At 36.2% G+C, this 25,490-nt stretch overlaps 1 protein-coding gene across 1 annotated transcript in view; it reads left to right on the forward strand.

Moving 5' to 3' along the window:
• The window catches only part of LOC136852117 (uncharacterized), a 26,756-nt gene extending 1,266 nt beyond the window's left edge, over window positions 1-25,490 (forward strand). Inside the window, exons 2-4 of the mRNA XM_067126566.1 lie at window positions 20,551-23,124; window positions 23,628-23,837; window positions 25,153-25,490. Of these exons, the coding sequence (XP_066982667.1) occupies window positions 20,589-23,124; window positions 23,628-23,837; window positions 25,153-25,358 (2,952 nt within the window). The 5' untranslated portion in view covers window positions 20,551-20,588 and the 3' untranslated portion in view covers window positions 25,359-25,490. The remainder of the gene's footprint in view (window positions 1-20,550; window positions 23,125-23,627; window positions 23,838-25,152) is intronic.

Genomic DNA, 25,490 nt, shown 5'->3' on the forward strand with positions numbered 1-25,490 from the left:
TGTCTTGTGATTTGGATTCCATGTTTGTTTTAGTTTGACAATAGTCGTCTTGTGATTTGGATTCTATGCTTGTTTTAGTTTGACAATAGTTGTCCTGTGGTTTGGATTCCATGTTTGTTTTAGTTTGACAATGGTTGTCTTGTGATTTGCATTCTATGCTTGTTTTAGGTTGACAATAGTCGTCTTGTGATTTGGATTCTATGTTTGTTTTAGTTTGACAATAGTCGTCTTGTGATTTGGATTCCATATTTGTTTTAGTTTGAAAATAGTTGTCTTGTGATTTGGATTCCATGTTTGATTTAGTTTGACAATAGTTGTCTTGTGATTTGGATTCTGTTTGCTTTAGTTTGACAATAGTCGTCTCGTGATTTGGATTCTATGCTTGTTTTAGTTTGACAATAGTCGTCTTGTGATTTGGATTCCATGTTTGTTTTAGTTTGACAATAGTTGTCTTGTGATTTGGATTCTGTTTGCTTTATTTTGACAATAGTCGTCTCGTGATTTGGATTCTATGCTTGTTTTAGTTTGACAATAGTCGTCTTGTGATTTGGATTCTATGTTTGTTTTAGTTTGACAATAGTTGACTTGTGATTTGGATTCCATTCTTGTTTTAGTTTGACAATAGTTGTCTTGTGATTTGAATTCCATGTTTGTTTTAGTTTGACAATGGTCGTCTTGTGATTTGGATTCTATGCTTGTTTTAGTTTGACAATAGTTGTCTTGTGATTTGGATTCCATGTTTGTTTTAGTTTGACAATAGTTGTCTTGTGACTTGGATTGTATGCTTGTTTTAGTTTGACAATAGTTGTCTTTTGATTTGGATTCTATGTTTGTTTTAGTTTGACAATAGTTGTCTTGTGTTTGGAATCTGTTTGTTTTAGTTTGACAATAGTTGTCTTGTGATTTGGATTCCATGTTTGTTTTAGTTTGACAATAGTTGTCTTGTGTTTGGAATCTATGTTTGTTTTAGTTTGACAATAGTTGTCTTGTGTTTGGAATCTGTTTGTTTTAGTTTGACAATAGTTGTCTTGTGATTTGGATTCCATGTTTGTTTTAGTTTGACAATAGTTGTCTTGTGTTTGGAATCTATGTTTGTTTTAGTTTGACAATAGTTGTCTTGTGATTTGGATTCCATGTTTGTTTTAGTTTGACAATAGTTGTCTTTTGATTTGGATTCTATGTTTGTTTTAGTTTGACAATAGTTGTCTTGTGTTTGGAATCTGTTTGTTTTAGTTTGACAATAGTTGTCTTGTGATTTTGATTCCATGCTTGTTTTAGTTTGACAATAGTTGTCTTGTGTTTGGAATCTATGTTTGTTTTAGTTTGACAATAGTTGTCTTGTGATTTGGATTCCATGTTTGTTTTAGTTTGACAATAGTTGTCGTGTGATTTGGATTCCATGTTTGTTTTAGTTTGACAATAGTCGTCTCGTGATTTGGATTCTATGCTTGTTTTAGTTTGACAATAGTCGTCTTGTGATTTGGATACCATGTTTGTTTTAGTTTGACAGTAGTTGTCTTGTGATCTGGATTCCATTTTGGTTGTGTTTGCTTATTTGTCTGCTAACATTACCCAAAATATTGAATTTGAAAGGCGTCTTGTATGCCAAAAAGAAATGCACTTGGGAAATACTTCCAAAGAAAAAGGCATAAAATTGTAGCTTACTTTCTCGAACCAGAGTCAACTTCAGAAATCAATTTACCTGAAAATTTCAAAACAATTACCACAGGGAACAGTAATGAAGAAAACTTTTTCTTTATGATGATGTCAGAGATTCCCATGAAATGCTAATATTCGCAAGGAAAACCTTGCTAGACATACTTTCAACTGCTTCTCACTTGATGCACGACGGTACATCCAAAATGCTTCCACAATCTTTCTATCAATCATATACGATCCACTCTATTAAAAGTGAATATATATTTATTTACATGTATTTCCATCTGGATGACAAATAAAACAAGGAACTTATAAAAAAATCTTTGCAATTTTGAGACAGGAGCACCCAGATTTTAAGCCAAGCACAATGACTACACATTTTGAGAAGATACCGGCTATGGAAGCTTTCAAATTAGTTTTTGAAAATGTAGAGATACTACAAGGAGGTTTCTTTCATCTTTCACAAGCAATCCGGAGGAAAATTGAAAGCACTATTTGCTAACAAATAGTCATGTAACTGATACTAACTCTCGCCTTTATTGTAAATTGCTTGCGGCATTGGTATTCCTACCCCAAAACAAAATAACCTAGGCAGTTGAAGAAGTGCTGGCAACACTGCAGGATCTTCAAACGGATGAACTACTCTGTTATTTCGAAGAGACATGCTTTGGAAGGCCCCAAAGAAGAGGAAGAAGAAGAAGAAAGGAGCCTTTATTCTCTCCAATCACTTGGAGCGTTGAATGAAGGACGGCAGAGGATTTACCAAGAACAACATCCCAACTGGAGGGATGGAGGAGACATCAAGCAATGCAGACCCTCTATGATTAATCCTTCGCACCTTTCCTTCCTTCCTTGTGGCGGTTTTGAAGACGCACTCAGCAGTAGCAGCAGCAGGCAGAAGGAAGCCATGCAAAGAACTGAGTTAACTGCATATTTGTCAAGTGAAAGGGAGACACGCAGTAAGGAAGCCAAAGAAATTAATGGAACGATTGAAACATTAATAAAACGGCACCAAAATCACGACATTTCAACATCTGAATTCCTACGTGACATTACCTATATTATTAAATATTGATTAAATGTATTCATGATTTATTTTTGTCGAGTTTTTAAAATAAAAAATGGAGTTTTTAAAATGTTTTTTTCAACAAAAAAATCGAGATTTTTAAATTGTTTTTCGTCCCACTGATACTAGTGATTTTAGTTCTAGCACTTATGTTTTATGCCGCACTGGCTATTAAAGTCTAGCTCTTATGCAGCACTAGCAACTGAAAAATGATAAGAAGACAATTGCAGAATGATACAAACAGCCTGATGTGAAAAATGATCTCACTGTGCAAGAAGGAAAGAAATCTTCACTCGAACAATAATAAGAGCAGAGCAGTAACAGCATAAATAAAGCAGATTCAAAGATTAAAAGCAAAACTGTCAATCAAAACGAAATTGACGAGGAAAAGGACGAAGAAAAAAGAAAGTACTGTAGCATACACACACACAAGCACACACATACACACGCACACACACACACAAATAATAGTTAAAGTGTTAATATCTAACTCTTATGTGGCACTAGCTCTTGTGGCGCACTAGCTATTTTAGAACTAGTTGTTTTGGCCTAGATCTTTTGGCGCTAGCTCTTTTGGAACTAGCTCTTTTGAAACTAGCTCTTTTGGGCTTCAACAAGAGAGAGAGAGAGAGAGAGAGAGAGAGAGAGAGAGAGAGAGAGAGAGAGAGAGAGAGAGAGAGAGAGAGAGAGAGAGAGATGTACTATTTAAATACAACCCCTATACCCAAAACTGATTTCTCTCTCAGTTGTTTGAACGAGTCCACTTTTTTTACTTTCAACAAAGTGAGAGAGAGAGAGAGAGAGAGAGAGAGAGAGATGAGAGAGAGAGAGAGTTTGAGATATGGCGGTCCCCAGAGAGGACTTGATAAATGCCTCCCTCCCCGAAAACTGACTTCCCTCTCAACTGTTTGAATGAGTTCCTTTTTCCTATTCCTTCTTTCCAACAAAGAGAGAGAGAGAGAGAGAGAGAGAGAGAGAGAGAGAGAGAGAGAGAGAGAGAGAGAGAGAGAGAGAGAGAGATTTACACTATTCCACAGACAACCCTAAAAATTGATTCCCATCCCAACTTATTGAATGAGTTCCTTTTTCTATTCATTCTCTAAAACAAAGAGAGAGAGAGAGAGAGAGAGAGAGAGAGAGAGAGAGAGAGAGAGAGAGAGAGAGAGAGAGAGAGATTATTTACAGTTCTCCACACCCACCCCAAAAATTGATTCCCATCCCAACTTATTGAATGAGTTCCTTTTTCTCTTTATTCTTTAAAACAGAGAGAGAGAGAGAGAGAGAGAGAGAGAGAGAGAGAGAGAGAGAGAGAGAGAGAGAGAGAGAGAGAGAGAGAGATTTACAGTATTCCACACCCACCCCAAAAATTGATATCCATCCCAAATGTTTGAATGAGTTCCTTTATTCTATTCCTTCTTTCCAGCAAAGAGAGAGAGAGAGAGAGAGAGAGAGAGAGAGAGAGAGAGAGAGAGAGAGAGAGAGAGAGAGAGAGAGAGAGAGATTTACTTCATTCCACCCCCACCTCAAAATCAATTTCCATCCCAAAAGTTTGAATGAGTTCCTTTTCCTACTCCTTTCCAACAAACGGAGGAGAGAGAGAGAAAGAGAGAGAGAGAGAGAGAGAGAGAGAGAGAGAGAGAGAGAGAGAGAGAGAGAGGACCTTACGTTACCTTACAGACCTTACAGTTCGTTCGGGTTGCCCCAGGTCCCTCAGTGTGATGCACCTTTGATGTCCACCAGAGAATTGCTGATGCATCTTCCGGTATATTTTGCATCTTCCAATCTTGGATGGTCTGGGATGCAGCTTAGATATTTGTCGAGCTTATTCTTAAACACATCTACACTCACTCATGATATGTTCCTCAGATGAGCTGGTAATGCATTGAATAATCGCTGCATTATTGATGCTGGTGCGTAGTGGATTGATGTCCTGTGTGCTTTCCTTAGTTTTCCTGGTATAGTTTTGGGCTCTATTAATCTACCTCTGCTTGCTCTTTCTGATATTTTTAGCTCCATGATGTTTTCGGTAATTCCTTCTATCTGTTTCCATGCCTGTATTATCATGTAGCATTCTCTTCTCCTTTCGAGACTATATAATTTTAAGAACTGTAGTCTTTCCCAGTAGTCAAGGTCCTTAACTTCTTCTATTCTAGCTGTAAATGTCCTTTTGTACACTCTCTATTTGTGCAATATCCTTTTGGTAGTATGGGTACCATATCATATTGCAATATTCAAGTGGACTACGTACATATGTTTTATAAAGCATAATCATGTGTTCAGCTTTTCTTGTTTTGAAGTGCCAGAACAACATTCCCATCTTTGCTTTGCATTTTGCCAGTGGTATTGCTATTTGATCATTGCATAGGATATTCCTATTCAGCATCACACCAAGGTCTTTAACTGCTTCCTTATTTGTGATTGTCTCATTATTAGGTCCCATATAAGCATATAGCATTCCTTTTTATCACCATAGTTTATTGATTCAAATTTATCAGAGTTAAATACCATCCTATTTACCTCTGCCCATTCACATATTTTGTTTAGGTCTCTTTGTAGTGAGTTAATATCTTCATCACAAGAAATTTCTCTATTTATTCTTGTGTCATTGGCGAAACTTCTCACTACCGAGTCCTTAACATTACTGTCTATGTCCGAAATCATAATAACAAGCAGTAATGCAGCTAACACCGTACCTTGTGGCACACCGGATATCACCTTAGCTTCATTCGACTTCTCATCGTTTGCAATCACTATCTGTTTTCTGTTATGCAAAATTTCTTTTATACATCTTCCTACTTTGTCCACAATATTATGTTTTCTAATTTTTTTTCGCTAATATATTATGGTCTACCTTGTCAAAAGCTTTTGCAAAGTCTAGGTAAACCACATATGTATCTTTTTCCTTTATCATATTTTTATGTTTTCATGGTGGACTAACTGTTGGGTTTATGTACTTTTTCTGGGCACAAAATCATGTTGTCTTATATTAAACAAACTATTTTTCATTAAATGTTTCATTATATTTTTCTTCATTACCCTTTCATACACTTTCATAGACTTACAGGCCTATAATTACTTGCCTCTAGTCTTGATCCACTTTTGAAAATATGGTTAATATAAGCTAATTGATGTTCATCATAAATCTTGCTTGTATTCTACACTTTGTCTGAATAATATTGCGAGCGGCTTTGGGATAAAGTGAACTACTTTCTTTAACATAATGGCAGGGATGCCGTCTGGTCCGGCTGCTGATCCATTTTTAATTTCATTAATAGCCTGCACAATATCGGCTTCATTAATATCTAAGTATGTCCGATAAATATTCACTATTTTCATCTCTTATTTCTGTATCATTATCTTCATTATCAATTGTAGGTGTAATTCTCTCTTATATCTTTCTGCTAATATGTTGCATATTTCCTTTTTTTTCATTCGTTAATCGCCCTTCAATTCTTAGAGGGCATGTTTCTTCTCTTCTTTTATTCATCTTTTTTGCATATGAGTAAAATATTTTGGGGTTTTGCTTGATATTTTGTAGGGTCTTTTCTTCTAAGTCCTGTTTTTCATTTTCTTTTGATTGTATAATCTTTTGTTCTGCATTTTCTATCTTACTTTTTAGTTCCATCACTTTCCGTGCATTCTTTTCTTTAGCAAGACCTTTTTTTCCACTTTCTGATTTTCTGGAACAAGATCCTTCTGTCTCTTGGTATGCGTGACTGATGTTTACTTTTCTTCTTTGGTATATATTTATCCACTATTTCCTCTAATATTTTATATAATATATCCATATTTACCTGTATATTATCACTTACGAATATGTTTTCCCAGTCTTTGTTTAATTCTTCATTTATCTCTGACCATTTTATATTCTTACTATGGAAATTGTATTTTCCATCTCCTTTCCACTTTTTCGTCTCCTGCTTATCTCTGTTTTCACTTGCTTTGGAATGGACTGTTAATTCTATGACATTATGGTCTGAAATACTCGTATTATACACTATTATTTCTTCAACATAGTTCACCTCATTCGCAAATACTAGGTCTAAAATATTATCTTTTCTTGTTGGCAGGTGATTTGTTTGCTGAATGTTATGTTCTAGTAGCATATCTAATAGCTTTTCAAATTGCCTCTTATCTTCTACGCTACTATTACTCTCTTTTTTATATGTATAAATACAACCACAGTCTCTTCTTTGTTCTTTCCATTCTATGAAAGGAAAGTTAAAGTCTCCGGATAGGAGTATAGTCCAGTCTTTGTGATTTCTATATATATCATCTAACTTTTCTATTATTATATCAAACTCTTTAGTATTAGGGGTCTGTATATTACGATGTTCACTAATTTTTCAGATTCAAATTCTACTGCTATTAATTCACATTCTGTGTTACTATATTTCTCACAGATTTTTCCTTGATTGACGTCTCTCCCATATATCGCAGTTCCCCCTTGATTCCTATTTTTTCTATCTGATCTGTAAGTTTGGAAAACCCTTAATCTGCACCATTACCAGTCTCTTGGGAGTACCAGGTTTCACTTATATTCATTTAAAAAATCCAACTGTTCCAATATATTTGATCTTCTATCTTCATATTTATTCATTTTGAGCATGTACCTGCATTTATCTCCATATCTGCACCATCCCCTAGCATCATAGATGCATTGCTTGTTCCTTGAACTATATCTAGGTGCCGATGCCTCATATCATGATGCTGACATTTCGTAACATGTTGTTGACTTGCTTTTTTCCTTCATCACATGTTCTTTGTTCCTTTTTTTATTTGCTTGATTTTTACCTTGATTTTTGATATGTATTTGATTTTGATTTTTATGCTTCATGGCTACAGGATGCATATACCTACATTTTTATTAAACTTACATCCATTTCCTTCTCTCTAGTTTTTACATATTTTTGGATGTAGATCGCTGCATTCCTCCTCATAGCCATCTAGATATGCACATTTGCCATAGATCTCGTAATTGTGATATATCTTGAGATGCTTGTAATAACATCTTTCACCGAATCTGTAATTCCCTCTATTCAAAAGGGTGCTTACTGTGTCTTTCTTTTCTTTTTTTTCTTGCTCTTTCCCATCAGTATGAAGATCCGGGTACAACCTCTTTGGGATTTTATTTTGAGTTATCATGTCATAATTTATTTCTTCATATGTATGCTGTTGTAGTGCCTCATATGTAGAATCTTTGAGTTTCTCTGCATCCACACTCTTATCCTGTTCTTTGTTTTCATTATTTTTTTCTATTTCTTCAATCATATTTTCTTCTTTTCCATTTTCCTCTTCTTCCTCTTCTTCATCTTCTTCATCCTCCACAATTTGTACATTAAGTCTTGATTTAATAACCTTGTCTATACATACTAGACATATTGAGCAAAGTACTCTTGTGTCCTTATTTTTATTTTGCTGTACTTCTGCACATGTAGGATGAGTAGGTACGTGGTATGCATAGCATTTCCTAATCAGGTAATGTGGATTTACAATGCTATACCACACACTACATAGTTTACATGGTTTAGGCATTCATTTTCCTATTGCATCAATCAATATATTCACTATATTCGCCTTATTCATTGTCTTTGTTGGAATGTGTTGATTGATGTAAATTTTCTTTATAAGTCTTTTGATAACTTGAACTTTCTTTGGTATTCTTTCAATTATTTTCATTATATTTTATGCAGACTTGCTCCAGTTTGAAGGATCATGTCCTTTCAATATGTCTGTGAATGTTTTTGCATCTTTTTGGTTGGAGTTGTTGTTGATCTCAACGATAAGCAAGCCTAGTTCCCTGCCTGCCAAGTCATCATATTGTATATCACCTAGGCGCGCAAGATTCCTCCAGCACTTGTCACTGTTGTTAGACGCTTCCATGATGTTCAATTTTTAGTAATTCACTCAAAAAACCACTTAGTCGACGCTTTATCATGCTATTCTGATATTAATCTAATCACCGACAGTTCACGAACACTTCTAGCTGTAGGTCATTCGCTAATTGTATGTTATACGCGTGATATCGGGTTGATTATTCAGACCAAGAACAAATACGTCTCACTGAGAGAATGTCACATCACAGAGAGAGAGAGAGAGAGAGAGAGAGAGAGAGAGAGAGAGAGAGAGAGAGAGAGAGAACAGAGAGATTTCATTCTACCCTCACCACAAAAATTATTTCTATCTCAACTCTTTGAATTAATACCATTTTCCCTTCCTTTTCAACGAAGAGAGAGAGAGAGAGAGAGAGAGAGAGAGAGAGAGAGAGAGAGAGAGAGAGAGAGAGAGAGAGAGAGATACTTCATTCCATACTCACCCCCAAAATTGATTTCCCTCACAACTGTTTGAATAAGTTTCTTTATCTATTCCTTATTTCCAATAGAGAGAGAGAGAGAGAGAGAGAGAGAGAGAGAGAGAGAGAGAGAGAGAGAGAGAGAGAGAGAGAGAGAGAGATTCTTCCTACATTCCCCACCCACTTCCGAAACTGATTTCTCTCCCAAATATATGAATAAATATTTTAGTTTTCCTTATTTCCAACAGAGAGAGAGAGAGAGAGAGAGAGAGAGAGAGAGAGAGAGAGAGAGAGAGAGAGAGAGAGAGAGAGAGAGAGAGAGAGATTTACTTTATTCCACCACCACCCACAAATTTGATTGTCATACCAAATGTTTGAATGAGTTCCTTTTTAATATTCTTTCTTTCAGAGAGAGAGAGAGAGAGAGAGAGAGAGAGAGAGAGAGAGAGAGAGAGAGAGAGATTTACTTCATTCCACATCTACCCCAAAAACTGATTTTCATCTCAACTGTTTGAATGAGCTCCTTTATTCTATTATTTCTTTCCAGCAAAGAGAGAGAGAGAGAGAGAGAGAGAGAGAGAGAGAGAGAGAGAGAGAGAGAGAGAGAGGTTTTCTTCATTCCACCCCATCCGCAAAATCGATTTCTATCCTAAATGTTTGAATGAGTTCTTTTTCCTACTCCTTCTTTCTAACAAAGAGAGAGAGAGAGAGAGAGAGAGAGAGAGAGAGAGAGAGAGAGAGAGAGAGAGAGAGAGAGAGAGAGAGAGAGAGATTTCATTCCACCCCACCCCAAAAATAATTTCCATCTCAGCTATTTGAATTAATACCTTTTTTCATTCCTTTTCAATCAATCAAGAAAGAGAGAGAGAGAGAGAGAGAGAGAGAGAGAGAGAGAGAGAGAGAGAGAGAGAGAGAGAGAGAGAGAGAGAGAGATTTACTTCAATCCACACCCACCCCAAAATTGATTTCTATCCCAGCTGTTTGAATGAGTTCCTTTTTCTATTCCTTCTTTCCAAGAAAGAGAGAGAGAGAGAGAGAGAGAGAGAGAGAGAGAGAGAGAGAGAGAGAGAGAGAGAGAGAGAGAGAGAGAGATTTACTTCACTCTACACGTACCTCGAAAATTGATTTCCATCTCAGCTGTTTAAACGAGTTCCTTTTTTCTATTAATTCTTTCCAACAGAGAGAGAGAGAGAGAGAGAGAGAGAGAGAGAGAGAGAGAGAGAGAGAGAGAGAGAGAGAGAGAGAGAGAGAGAGAGAGATTTACTTCAATCCACACCCACCCCAAAATTGATTTCCATCCCAACAGTTTGAATGAGTTCCTTTTTCTATTCCTTCTTCCCAACAAAGAGAGAGAGAGAGAGATTTACTTCACTCTACACTTATCCCAAAAATTGATTTCTATCCCAATTGTTTGAATGAGTTCCTTTATTCTATTCTTTCTTTCCAGCAAAGAGAGAGAGAGAGAGAGAGAGAGAGAGAGAGAGAGAGAGAGAGAGAGAGAGAGAGAGAGAGAGAGAGAGATTTACTTCATTCCACCCCCACCCGCAAAATCGATTTCCATTTTAAATGTTTGAATGAACTCTTTTTCCTCCTCCTTTCTAACAAAGAGAGAGAGAAGAGAGAGAGAGAGAGAGAGAGAGAGAGAGAGAGAGAGAGAGAGAGAGACAGAGACCTTACCTTACCTTACAGACCTTACAGTTCGTTCGGGTTGTCCCAGGTCCCTCAGTGTGAGGCACCTTTGATGTCTACCAGAGAATTGCTGATGCACCTTCCGGTATATTTTGCATCTTCCAATCTTGGATGGTCTGGGATGCAGCTTAGATATTTGTCGAGCTTATTCTTAAACACATCTACACTCACTCCTGATATGTTCCTCAGATGAGCTGGTAGCGCATTGAATAGACGTTGCATTATTGATGCTGGTGCGTAGTGGATTAATGTCCTGTGTGCTTTCCTTAGTTTTCCTGGTATAGTTTTGGGCACTATTAATCTACCTCTGCTTGCTCTTTCTGATATTTTTAGCTCCATGATGTTTTCGGTAATTCCTTCTATCTGTTTCCATGCCTGTATTATCATGTAGCGTTCTCTTCTCCTTTCGAGACTATATAAATTTAAGAATTGTAGTCCTTCCCAGTAGACAAGGTCCTTAACTTCTTCTATTCTAGCTGTAAAGGACCTTTGTACACTCTCTATTTGTGCAATATCCCTTTGGTAGTGTGGTTACCATATTATATTACAATATTGAAGTGGACTACATACATACGTTTTATAAAGCTTAATCATGTGTTTGGCTTTTCTTGTTTTGAAGTGCTGGAACAACATTCCCATTTTTGCTTTGCATTTTGCCAATAGTATTGCTATTTGATCATTGCATAACATATTCCTATTCAACATCACACCAAGGTCTTTAACTGCTTCCTTATTTGTGATTGTCTCATTATTATGTCCTCTATATACATATGGCATTCCTTCTTTATCACCATAGTTTACTGATTCAAATTTATCAGAGTTAAATACCATCCTATTTATCTCTGTCCATTCATATATTTTGTTTAGGTCTCTTTGTAGCGAGTTCCTATCTTCAAGTAATTTCTGTTCTTATTCTTGTGTCATTGGCGAAACTTCTTACGACCGAGTCCTTAACATTACTGTCTATTTCGGCAATCATAGTCACAAACAGCAATGCAGCAAACACTGTACCTTGTGGCAAACCGGATATTACCTTAGCTTCATTTGATTTCTCGTCGTTTGCAATCACTATCTGTTTTCTGTTTTGCAAAAATTCTTTTATCCATCTTCCTAGTATGTCCAAAATGTTATGTTTTCTAATTTTTTTTGCTAATATACTATGGTTTACCTTGTCAAAAGGTTTTGCGAAGTCTAGGTAAATCACATCTGTATCTTTTTCGTTTATCATATTTCTATATATGCTTTCATGGTGGACTAACAGTTGGGTTTGTGTACTTTTTCCGGGTACAAAACCATGTTTGCCCTATATTAAACAAACTATTTTTTATTAAATGTTTCGTTATATTTTTTTTCATTACCCTTTCATACACTTTCATAATATGGAATGTCAAACTCACAGTCCTATAATTACTTGCATCTAGTCTTGATCCACTTTTGAAAATATGGGTAATATATGCTAATTTATGTTCATCATAAATCTTGCCTGTATTTACACTTTGTCTTAATAATATGGTGAGCGGCTTTGCGATTGAACGGACCACTTTCTTTAACAAAATGTCAGGGATACTGTCTGGTCCGGCTGCTGATCCATTTTTAATCTCATTAATAGCGTGCACAATATCGGCTTCATTAATATCTATGTCTGATAAATATTCACTATTTTCATCTCTTATTTCTGTATCATTATCTTCATTTTCAATTCTAGGTGTAATTCTCTCTTATATCTTTCTGCTAATATGTGACATATTTCCTTTTTTTCATTCGTTAATCACCCTTCAATTCTTAGAGGGCCTTTTTCTACTCTTCTTTTATTAATCTTTTTCGCATATGAGTAAAAAATGTTGGAGTTTGCTTGATATTTTGTAGGGTCTATTTTTCTAGGTCCTGTTTTTCATTTTCTTTTGATTGTATAATCTTTTGTTCTGCATTTTCTATCTTACTTTTTTGTTCCATCACTTTCCATGCATTCTTTTCATTTGCAAGAACTTTTTTCCACTTTCTGATTTTCTGGAACAGGATCCTTCTGTCTCTTGGTATGCATGACTGATTATTACTTTTCTTCTTCGGTATATATTTATCCACTATTTTCTCTAATATTTCATATTATATATCCGTATTTACCTGTATATTATCACTTACGAATATGTTTTCCCAGTCTTTGTTTAATTCTTCATTTATTTCTGACCATTTTATATTCTTACTATAGAAATTGTATTTTCCATATCCTTCCCACTTTTTTGACTCTTGCTTATCTCTGTTTTCACTTGCTTTGGAATGGACTGTTAATTCTAAGGCATTATGGTCTGAAATACTCGTATTATATACTATTATATCTTTAACATAATTCACCTCGTTCACAAATACTAGGTCTAAAATATTATCCTTTCTTGTTGGCAGGTGATTTATTTGCTGAATGATATTTTCTAGTAGCATATCTAATAGTTTTTCAAATTACCACTTATCTTCTGCGCTACTATTAATCTCTTTTTTATATGTATAAATACAACCACAATCTCCTATTCGTTCTTTCCAATCTACGAAAGGAAAGTTAAAGTCTCTGGATATGAGTATATTCCAGTCTTTGTGATTTCTATATATATCATCTAAGTTTTCTATTATTATATCAAACTCTTTAGTATTAGGGGTCTGTATATTACGATGTTCACTAATTTTTCAGATTCAAATTCTACCGCTGTTAATTCACATTCTGTGTTACTATATTTCTCACAGATTTTTCCTTAATTTACGTCTCTCCCATATATCGCAGTTCCCCCTTGATTCCTATTTTTTCTATCTGATTTATAAGTTTGGAAACCCTTTATCTGATCATCATTACCAGTTTCTTGGGAGTACCAGGTTTCACTTATATTCATTATATCTATATTTTCAGTTTGGGTTAGTTCTTCTAAGAACTCTATTTTTCTTTTTGAGTTACTCGAAACTAAACCCTGTGCATTCATCACTATGATGGTTTGCGTTTTATCCCCATTTTCTAATATGGGTAATAATAAGGGTTTTCCCATGTCTCTTTGCTGTTCTGATATGTTGTTCTTTTCTTCAATTCCATAACTTCGGACATTAAAAAATCCAAATTTTCCAATATAGTTGATCCTCCATCTTCATATTTATTCATTTTGTGTTTGTACCTACATCTATCTCCATATCTGCACCATCCCTTTGCATCATAGATACATTGCTTTCTTGCACTGTACCTGGGTGCTGGTGCCTCATATCGTGGTGCTGACATTTCATAACGTGGTGCCAGCTTGCTTTTTTCCTTCGTCTCATACTCTTTATTCCTTTCTTTATTTGTTTCACTTTTACTTAGATTTTTGATATGTATTTGATTTTGATTTTCTTTCTTCATGGCTACAGGATGCATATACCTGCACTTTTTGTTGAATCTGTACCCTTTTCCTTCTCTCAAGGTTTTGCATATTTTTGGATGTAGATCATTGCTTTCAACCTCATAGCCGTCTAGATATGCACATTTGCCATAAATCTCATAGTTGTGACACACCTTGGGATGTTTGTAGTGACATCTTTCTCTGAATCTGCAGTTCCCTCTTTTCAAAAGAGTGCAGACTATGTCTTTCTTTTCTTTTTTTTTCTTGCTCTTTCCCGTCAGTATGTATATCTGGGTACAACCTCTTTGGGATTTTATTTTGGGGTGTCATGTCATAGTTTATTTCTTCGTATGTATGTCGTTGTATTGCCTCATATGTAGAGTCTATGAGTTTATCTGCATCCATACTCTTATCCTGTTCTTTGTTTTCATTACTTTTTTCTATCTCTTCAGTCTTATTTTCTTCTATTTCTTTTTCCTCTTCTTCCTCTTTCTCATTTTCTTCATCCTCTATTATTTGTACATTAAGTCTTGACCTAATAACATTGTCTATCCATATTAGACATGTTGAGCAAAATACTTTTGTGTAATTTTTTTTATTTTCCTGCACTTCTACGCATGTAGGGTGAGTTGGTACGTGTCATGCACAGCATTTCCTTATCAGGTTTTGTGGATTTACAATACTATACCACACATTACATAGATTGCATGCTTTAGGCATCCGTTTTCCTATTGCATCAATCAGTATATTCACCATATTCACCTTGTTCATTTTCTTTGTTGGAATGTGTTGATTGATGTAAAATTTTCTTTATAAGCCTCTTGATGACTTGGATTTTCTTTGGTATTCCTTCAGTTATTTTCATTGTTTTCTGCTGACTTGTTCCAGCTTGAAGGATCATATCCTTTCACTATGTCTGTTTATGTTTTTGCATCTTTTTGATTGGAGCTGTTATTGATCTCAACGATAAGAAACCCCAGCTCCCTGCTTGCCAAGTCATCATATTGGTAGTCTGCAAGGCAAGCAAGATTTCTCCATGTTTTGCCGCTGTTGTTGCTAGACACTTCCCTGATGCTCAATTTTTAATACTTCACTCAAAAAAAAAAAAAAAACCTTAGTCGACGCTTTATCGTGCTATTCTGAATTTAATCTAATCATCGACAGTTCACGAACACTTCTAGCTATAGATCACTCACTAGTCGTATGTTATACGCGTGAAATCGGGTTGATTGTTCAGACCAAGAATGAATGCTTCTTGAGACCAAGGACGGGCGCTTCTCGAGAGAGAGAGAGAGAGAGAGAGAGAGAGAGAGAGAGAGAGAGAGAGAGAGAGAGAGAGAGAGAGAGAGAGAGAGAGATTTACTTCATTCCACCCCCACCCACAAAATCGATTTCTATCCTAAATGTTTGAATGAGTTCTTTTTCTTAATCCTTCTTTCTAACAAAGAGAGAGAGAGAGAGAGAGAGAGAGAGAGAGAGAGAGAGAGAGAGAGAGAGAGAGAGAGAGAGAGAGAGAGAGATTTACTTCATTCCACCCCACCCACAAAATCGATTTCTATCCTAAATGTCTGAATGAGTTCTTTTTCTTAATCCTTCTTTCTAACAAAGAAGAGAGAGAGAGAGAGAGAGAGAGAGAGAGAGAGAGAGAGAGAGAGAGAGAGAGAGAGAGAGAGAGAGAGAGAGATTTACTTCATTCCACTCCCACCCCCAAAAGTGATTTCCTTCCCAACAGTTTGAAGGAGTTTCTTTTCCTATTCCTTATTTCCAACAAACAGAGAGAGAGAGAGAGAGAGAGAGAGAGAGAGAGAGAGAGAGAGAGAGAGAGAGAGAGAGAGAGAGATTTACTTTATTGAACACCCACCCCAAAAATTGATTTCCATCGGTACTGTTTGAATGAGTTTTTTTTTTGTTCCTAGTTTTCAACAGAGAGAGAGAGAGAGAGAGAGAGAGAGAGAGAGAGAGAGAGAGAGAGAGAGAGAGAGAGAGAGAGAGAGATTTACTTAATTCTACACCTACCCCAAAAATTGATTTCCATCCCAGGTGTTTGAATGAGTTCCTTTTTCTATTCCTTCTCTCCAACAAAGAGAGAGAGAGAGAGAGAGAGAGAGAGAGAGAGACAGAGAGAGAGAGAGAGAGACCTTACCTTACCTTACAGACCTTACAGTTCGTTCAGGTTGCCCCAGGTCCCCAGTGTGAGGCACCTTTGATGTCTACCAGAGAATTGCTAACGCATCTTCCGGTATATTTTGCATCTTCCAGTCTTGGATGGTCTGGGATGCATCTTAGATATTTGTCGAGCTTGTTCTTAAACACATCTACGCTCACTCCTGTTATGTTCCTCAGATGACCTGGTAGCGCACTGAATAGACGCTGCATTATCAATGCTGGTGCGTGGTGGATTAATGTCCTGTGTGCTTTCCTTAATTTTCCTGGTATAGTTTTGGGCACTATTAATCTTCCTCTGCTTGCTCTTTTTGATATTTTTAACTCCATGATGTTTTCGGTAATTCCTTCTATCTGTTTCCATGCTTGGATTACCATGTAGCGTTCTCTTCTCCTTTCAAGACTATATAAATTTAAGAATTGTAGTCTTTCCCAGTAGTCAAGGTCCTTAACTTCATCTATTCTAGCTGTAAATGACCTTTGTACACTCTCTATTTGTGCAATATCCTTTTGGTAGTGTGGGTACCATATTATATTGCAATATTCAAGTGGACTACGTACGTACGTTTTATAAAGCATAATCATGTGTTCAGCTTTTCTTGTTTTGAAGTGCCGGAACAACATTCCCATTTTGCTTTGCATTTTGCCAATAGAATTGCTATTTGATCATTGCATAACATATTCCTATTCAACATCACACCAAGGTCTTTAACTGCTTCCTTGTTTGTGATTGTCTCATTATTAGGTCCTTTATATGCATATAGCATTCCTACTTTATCACCCTCATCATAAATCTTGCATGTATCTATACTTTGTCTTAATAATATTGCTAGCGGCTTTGCGATTGAATGAACCACTTTCTTTAACAATATGGCAGGTATGCCATCTGGTTCTGCTGCTGATCCATTTTTAATTTCATTAATAGCCTGCACAATATCGGCTTCTGTAATATCTATATCCGATAAGTATTCAATATTTTCATCTCTTATTTCTGTATCATTGTCTTCATTGTCAATTCTAGGTGTAAATTCACCCTTATATCTTTCTGCTAATATGTTACATATTTGCTTTTTTTCATTCGTTAATCGCCCTTCAATTCTTTGAGGGCCTATTTCTACTCTTATTTTATTCAGCTTTTTTGCATAGGAATAAAAAATTTTAGGGTTTTGCTTGATATTTTGTAGGGTCTTTTCTTCTAGGTTCCATTTTTCATTTTCTTTTGATTGTATAATCTTTTGTTCTGCATTTTCTATCTTACTTTTTAGTTCCATCACTTTCCGTGCATTCTTTTCTTTTGCAAGACCTTTTTCCACCTTCTTATTTTCTGGAACAAGATCCTTCTGTCTCTTGGAATTCGTGACTGATGTTTACTTTTTTTCTTCGGTATATATTTTTCCACTATTTCCTCTAATATTTTATATATTATATCGGTATTTACCTGTATATTATCACTTACAAATATGTTTTCCCATTCTTTGTTTAATTCTTCATTTATTTTTGACCAATTTATATTCTTACTATAGAAATTGTATTTTCCATATCCTTCCCATTTTTTCGTCTCTTGCTTTTCTCTGTTTCCGTGTGCTTTAGAACGGACTGTTAGTTCTATGACATTATGATCCAAAATACTCGTGTTATATACTATTATTTCTTTAACATAGTTCACCTCATTCACAAATACTAGGTCTAAAATATATTCCTTTCTTGATGGCAGGTGATTTATTTGCTGAATGTTATGTTCTAGTATCATATCTAATAGCTTTTCAAATTGCCTCTTATCTTCTGCGCTACTATTGCTCTCTTTTTTATATGTATAAATACAACCACAGTCTCCTATTCGTTCTTTCCATTCTACAAAAGGAAAGTTAAAGTCTCCGGATAGGAGTATAGTCCAGTCCTTGTGATTTCTACATATTTCATCAAATTTGTCAATTATTATATCAAACTCTTTAGTATTAGGGGGTCTGTATATTACAATGTTCACTAATTTTTTAGATTTAAATTCTACCGCTATTAATTCACATTCTGTGTTACTATATTTCTCACAGATTTTTCCTTGATTGGCATCTCTCCCATATATCGCGGTTCCCCCTTGATTTCTATTTTTTCTATCTGATCTATAAGTTTGGAAAACCTTTGTCTGGTCATCATTACCAGTCTCTTGGGAATACCAGGTTTCACTTATATTCAATATTTCTATTTTTTCATTTTGGGTTAGTTCTTCTAAGAACTCTATCTTTCTTTTTGAGTTACTCGAAACTAAACCCTGCGCGTTCATCACTATGATGGTTTGCGTATTATCTCCATTATCTAATATGGGTAATAATAAGGATTTTCCCATGTCTCTTTCCTGTTCTGATATGTTGATCTTTTTTTTATTTCAGAAATTCGTACATTAAAAATCCAACTTTTCCATTATATTTGATTCTTCCAGCTTCATATTTATTCATTTTGTGCATAAACCTGCATTTATCTCCATATCTGCACCATCCCCTAGCATCATAGATACATTGCTTGTTCCTTGTGCTATATCTAGGTGCTGATGGCTCATATCGTGGTGCTGACATTTCATAATGTGTTGTTGGCTTGCTTTTTGCCTTCATCACATGATCTTTGTTCTTTTCTTTATTTGTTTCATTTTTTACTTGATTTTTATATGTATTTGATTTTGATTTTGATTTTGGTTTTTCATGGCTACAGGATGCATGTACCTACATTTCTTATTAAACCTACATCCATTTCCTTCTTTCTAGTTTCTACATATTTTTGGATGTAGATCGCTGCATTCCTCTTCATAGCCATCTAGATATGCACATTTGCCATAGATCTCATAATTGTGACATATCTTGGGATGTTTGTAATAACATCTTTCACCAAACCTGCAATTTCCTCTTTTCAAATAGGGTGCATACTGTGTCTTTCTTTTTTTTTTTTTTTTTTTGTTCTTTCCCATCAGTATGAAGATCCGGGTACAACCTCTTTGGGATTTTATTTTGATTTATCATGTCATAATTCATTTCCTCATATGTATGTTGCTGTATTGCCTCATTTAGAATCTTTTCTCTGTATATACTCTTATCCTGTTCTTTGTTTTCATTACTCTTTTCTCTCTCTTCAGTCTTATTTTGCTGTATTTTCCTCATCTCATGTAGAATCTATTTGAGTTTCTCTGCATCCATACTATTATCCTGTTCTTTGTTTTCATTAATCTTTTCTCTCTCTTCAGTCTTATTTTCTTCTTTTCTATTTTCCTCTTCTTCCTCTTCTTCATCTTCTTCATCTTCTTCATCCTCCACAATCTGTACATTAAGTCTTGATTTAATGACCTTGTCTATCCATACTAGACATGTTGAGCAAAATATTTTTGTGTCCTTATTTTTATTTTGCACTACTTCAGCACATGAAGGATGCGTAGGTACGTGGCAAGCATAGCATTTCCTAATCAGGTTTTGTGGATTTACAATGCTATACCACACTCTACATAGTTTACATGCTTTAGGCATCCGTTTGCCTATTGCATCAATCAATATATTCACTAATTTCACCATACTTATTTTCTTTGATGGAATGTGTTGATTTTTGTAGATTTTCTTTATAAGTCTTTTGATAACTTGAACTTTCATTGGTATCCCTTCCATTATTTTCATTATATTTTCTACAGATTTGCTCCAGTTTGAAGGATCATATCCTTTCAATATGTCTGTGAATGCTTTCGCATCTTTTTGGTCGACGTTGCTATTCATCTCTGCGATTAGCAAGCAGATTTCCCTGCCTGCCAGGTCATCATACTGAATGTCACCTAAGCAAGCAAGGTTTCTCCATCTTTTGCCACTGTTGGTTGACTCCTCCATGATTTTCAGATTTTAATAATTCACTCGAAAATACAACTTATTAGACGGTTTATCACTCTAATCTGATATTAAGCTAATCACCGATAGTTCACGAACACTTTTAGCTATATTTCATTCGCTAATTGTATGTTAGATGCGTAATATCGGGTAGATTATTCAGACCAAGAATGACTACATCTCACCGAGAGAATGTCACAACACACAGAGAGAGAGAGAGAGAGAGAGAGAGAGAGAGAGAGAGAGATTTACTTTCTTCCACCCCTCAAATTGATTTCCCTCCCAACTGTTTGAGTGAGTTTCCATCAATCTGCTCCCTTCCTCCAATTCCTCAAATTCCTTCTGGTTCCTCCTCTTATTGAACTCATCATGAGTAGTCAAGTTAAAGCTGATATTAACACTGCTGTTCATGATATCATTTTTTACCGATGTTTTTCTAGTTCTACTTCCTGATCTTAACTGCTCTTATTCTTTTCTCCCTCTCAGGTTGTCTCTTCTTCTTGGAGTCTTTTGCAAGAGAAAACATGGACTCACAAGCTTCCTCCTCAGTATCAGATCTTTCTCCCAAAGATTTAGGAAGTTTGAAGTACAACCATTTTGTGAGAAAGTATGGAAAGAAGACATTTCATTTAGTGATGATGAGGCTCGTGTTTCCCTGTGGACAACACAAAAGAATCCACGAGATTCTCATCGATCTCGAAGTTCCACTACAAGGGAAGAAAAGTCCCTTCAGTGCCCAGGAAGCAAAAAATATCACAGATAAGCTTCCGGAAGATCTAGACATCACAGTGATAAACAAAATCTTGCAGGCTCTTTGGCAAAAGAAGGTGAATGACCCTGGTGACGATCTCAAAGGGTTATTAAAAAAGACCAAAGATGAGAGGAACTTTGTTAGTCATGAAGAGCCTTATATGTCAGACACTGATTTGGAAAGTAGACTCAGAGACTTTCAAGCAACGCTCAAGGAAACTCTTGAGAAAACAAAGTCTCTCTTTCCAAAACACAGTGCTGCCATTGACCAACTTAAAGCAGAGATCCAAGGTGCTGTTCCAAAGACCCTAGAAAAGATCCGTGAGAAATATGATCTCTCAAACCCACATGAGCGACAGAGGTTTACAAAAGAAATAGAAGAGTATGGGAGTGAGCTTTCTGACATGATACAAGAATCCTCTGAAGCAGAACTCCTGTCTCTTAATGAACGCCTCTGTCGGATTTTGCCCTATGACTGGCTCGAGCAGTATGATACTACAGATCCAGGTAACATCATGGTCTGTTTACAAGTGGCGGATGATCAGGAGTCAAATAAAGATCCCCATGGCAATAAAAGTATCATAGTAAATCAAAAAGAAATATTCAACATTAAAGACCCAATGGGAAAAGACCCTGAAGTTGTGATTATATCTGGTGATGCAGGTTCTGGAAAGACCACAATTCTTTGTTCCTATGCAGAGGGATGGTGCAAGAAGACAATGGATATGCCAGAACTCTCTTCCTTCCCATTATTACTTCATATGCAGTTCAGAAATGATGAGCACGACAACTTTGATGACTATCTTAAGAGCTTGATTCCAAAAACTGTTGCTCGATTTCCCTTTGACCTTGTCAAATCGGTAGTCCTAGGTTCAAAGTGTTTGGTTTTATGTGATGGCTATGATGAGGCCAACATCAATTCAAGAAAACTTTCTGCAAATATATTGGCACTTAATTCAAATAAGATGAAGTTTGTTGTCACAACACGTCCAGGGAATACAAAGGAACTAACAAAAATTCTGAACAAAGCAAAACGTTCCAGAATCAACCTCAAAGTTTCAGGTCTTCAGGAAGAGGACATGAAATTGCTCACAGAAAAGCTCATTGGCCACCTGGTGAAACATGATGACGTCACCCAACAGGAGCAAATGAAAAAAGAGCTGCTTCAGAAAATAGCAGAAATGGACACTGGCACTAGAGCCATCCTGCAAACCCCACTGTATTTTAACCTGTTCATTCTCCTTTACATTGAGTGTCCAGAGTTAAGGGACGAAATGAGCACCAGGACATCAGTCTACTTACAGCTGGAAAAGCATAAAATCAAGAGAATCTCCGACAAGACAGGAATCTCTGAAGAATCACTGAAGGAATTTGATGCACTGTACAGAAAATGGTCTCTGAAGCATTACACTGAGGAAAAATATGAATGGTCTGAGGCAGATATAAGAAGCTTTAAAGATGATATTGCAAAAAGCCTTCAAGAGGAGAATCGTAGGGAAGAGGTGCTTCAAAACTTTGAAGCCATCATGTCATCCTATTTCTCCATAAAGAAAACAAAGAAGCACCTGGAGATTGTAAAGGTATACTGCCACAGACACAGAAGTGAGCAGGAGTTTGCAGCTGCAGGCAGTATCTGTGATGACATCATCACATCAAGTGGAAGGCCACGAAAAGGAAACATTATTCGAGACATCATCACATCAAGTGGAAGGCCACGAAGAGGAAACATTATTCGAAACATCATCACATCAATTAGAAGGCCACCAAGAGGAAACATTGTCAGAGATGTGCTGCTGTCGAAAGGATTATGGGACGGAAGTGATCTAAAACAGTTATTTAGGAAATTCGAAGTCATTCCTTTCATAACAGGAATACTTTACAGTGCTGAGAGAGAGGTGTTGTATGACACAATAGAGGATATTCATGAACTCTATGTATCATACAGCCTCTCTATTGGTTGCAAACATGATCCTCTTTTGGGACCATGTATTGAAACCAGAGTGGACCACAAGGTTCTCGAATCACTTGTGTCACAGATGGAGAGAAAAACCTCTCTGAAGAACCGAGTAAGGTTCGAAGAACCCATGAGTCTTTATGTCCTTCCGTCCTTACTGCCTAAACTGAGGCCCAAAGAGATTGAATTGAGTTTTTCACATTCAGAAGTACCAAGAGATCTTTCGCAACTCAATAAAACTCTGGAGTCTGCATCTCAGTCAAATGTTCACACGAAAATTGATATCTGGATGTGGTTAAGGGACTACGCACAACTCTCAGAACAGAAGGAGGTTCTGCATCCAGTGGATAAATTATGTAAGTAGGAACTTCTTCTTCTTCAACCTTTACTCCCTTAATTATAAAGTACTAAAACCTTCAGCCACCACTCAAATTACTTTAGCTTTTTAGTTATTCTCTGCTTCTTCATCTTCTTCTTCTTCTTCTTCATCCATGGTAATGACCTCCTCATGAGTCGTTTGTGAAGAGCAACTCTGAGGAAGAATTAGAAGAAGAAATGGTACTGATTTGTTTGTTTTCTTTATAAAGAGATTTTAAAGAGTTATGTAAATTCATTGGCATGTGTGTTTCTCTCTGTCTCACTATACATATCTTTTAGTATATATATATATATATATATATATATATATATATATATATATATATATATATATATATAGTTATATAACAATAAAAACAGCACCAGTTTAGTTATACTGCTTTTCTTCAATATAGTCAGTTATTATTATTATATTGTAGATGATATATATAATAATAATAATAATATCTCAAAAATTCCTCTCATTTCTTTCATCCCACAGATTTGGTCATTGGGGATGATGGAAGATGCGAAGACTTAGAGAGCCTTCGTCCCGCTTCTCTCTTGACTTCTTCAGCAAAGGAACTGAGATTAGAATTCTCCATGGCAGATGCTCCTGAGGGTCGCCTTGCCAAAGTCATAAACAGGACTTTGGTTCCCACAAGCAGGAAAGAAGGAGGAATCACTGATTTATGGATTCATTTCTGGAGAGGTGAGTATCAGTATCATCCAAAGTCAACTGTCACTCAAGAAACTGTTCGTGTTCCTTATCCTTCTTCTGCCCTCCTCCTCCTCCTCCTCCTCCTCTTCCATTATGAATAAAATGAAAAGAAGCAAGAGTAGCGGGAGGAGGAGGAGGAGAAGAAGAAGAAGAAGAAAAGGTCAGGAAAAGGAAGACTTTAAATATATAATGGTGAATAATAAGAGCACTGAAAATCTTCACTACATTTTATGCTCTTTCTATTTTCACCTCCTCCTCCTATATTTCCTCTTGACCTAAACCTTGACCTAAACCTAAACATAGACCTAAACCTAAACCTTGGCCTAAACCTAAACCTTGACCTAGACCTAAACCTTGACCTAAACCTAGGCCTTGAGATAAACCTAAACCTTGACATAAATCTAAACCTTGAACTCAACCTTGACCTAATCCTAAGCCTTGACCTAAACCTAAACCTGAACCTAAGCCTAAACCTTGACCTAAACCTAAACCTTGACCTAAACCCAAACCTTGACCTAAACCTAAACCTTGACCTGAAACTAAACCTTGACCTAAACCTAAACTTGACCTAAACCTAAACCTTGGCCTAGACCTTAACCTAAAGCTAAACATTGACCTCAACCTAAACTATAAACCTTGACCTAAACCTAAGCCTTAACCCAAACCTTGACCTAAAACTAACCCTTGACCTAAACCTAAACCTTGACCTCAACCTAAATGTTGACCTAAATCTAAACCTTGACTTAGTCCCAAACATTGACCTAAACATAAACCTTGTCCTAAACCTTGACCTAAAACTAAACCTTGACCTAAACCTAAGCCTTGACCTTCACCTAAACCTTCACCTAAACCTAAACATTGACCTCAACCTAAACCCTGACCTCAACCTAAACCTTGACCTAAACATAAACCTTGACCTTAACCTTAACCTTAAATTCAACCTTAACCACAACCTAAATCTTGACCTAAACCTAAACTTTGAGTTATTTATGTAGAGCACCTCTGAAGAAGAAGAAGAAGAAGAAGAAAAGCAGCAATGTCACTGAATTGCCTCTTTCTCTTCATCAGAGATCTTAAATAGAGTTATGTCAATACTTCGACATGTCTTTTTCTCTCTCTCTCTGTGTCTCACTATATATATATATATATATATATATATATATATATATATATATATATATATATATATATATATATATATATATATATGAGCGTGTGTGTGTGTGTGTGTTTGTGTGTGAGTGAGTGAGAGCAGGTCAAGTGCAGAAGTAGGTGTTAATATCCTGCCATTTCTGTCTTTCCTCAGATCGAGACCTAAAGCTTCTACTCCAGTCGCTGACTGTTCCGCCTTTGAGGTCAATAACTCTTAGTAATCTTTATGGTAAAAAGATTGATGATGCTGGATATGTTGAAGAACTGAAGACCCTTTGTAGAGAGAAGGGTTTGGGAAAATTACGCAGTAACTTGTGGACTGACACAGAGGAAGAAAAAGAAAAGAAGAGAAAAAGGTAAGGAGAAGAAGAGAGAGAGAGAGAGAGAAGAGAAAAAGTAGAGAAGAAGGAGAAGAAGGCTCCACCTCCAGGGAGAGAGATTTCACCTGCCTCCTGCTGCTGTTTCTCTTAATAGGCTTTTGGTGAATTTCGT

Source organism: Macrobrachium rosenbergii, chromosome 25 (assembly GCF_040412425.1).
Source record: "Macrobrachium rosenbergii isolate ZJJX-2024 chromosome 25, ASM4041242v1, whole genome shotgun sequence".
NCBI lineage: Eukaryota > Metazoa > Arthropoda > Malacostraca > Decapoda > Palaemonidae > Macrobrachium > Macrobrachium rosenbergii.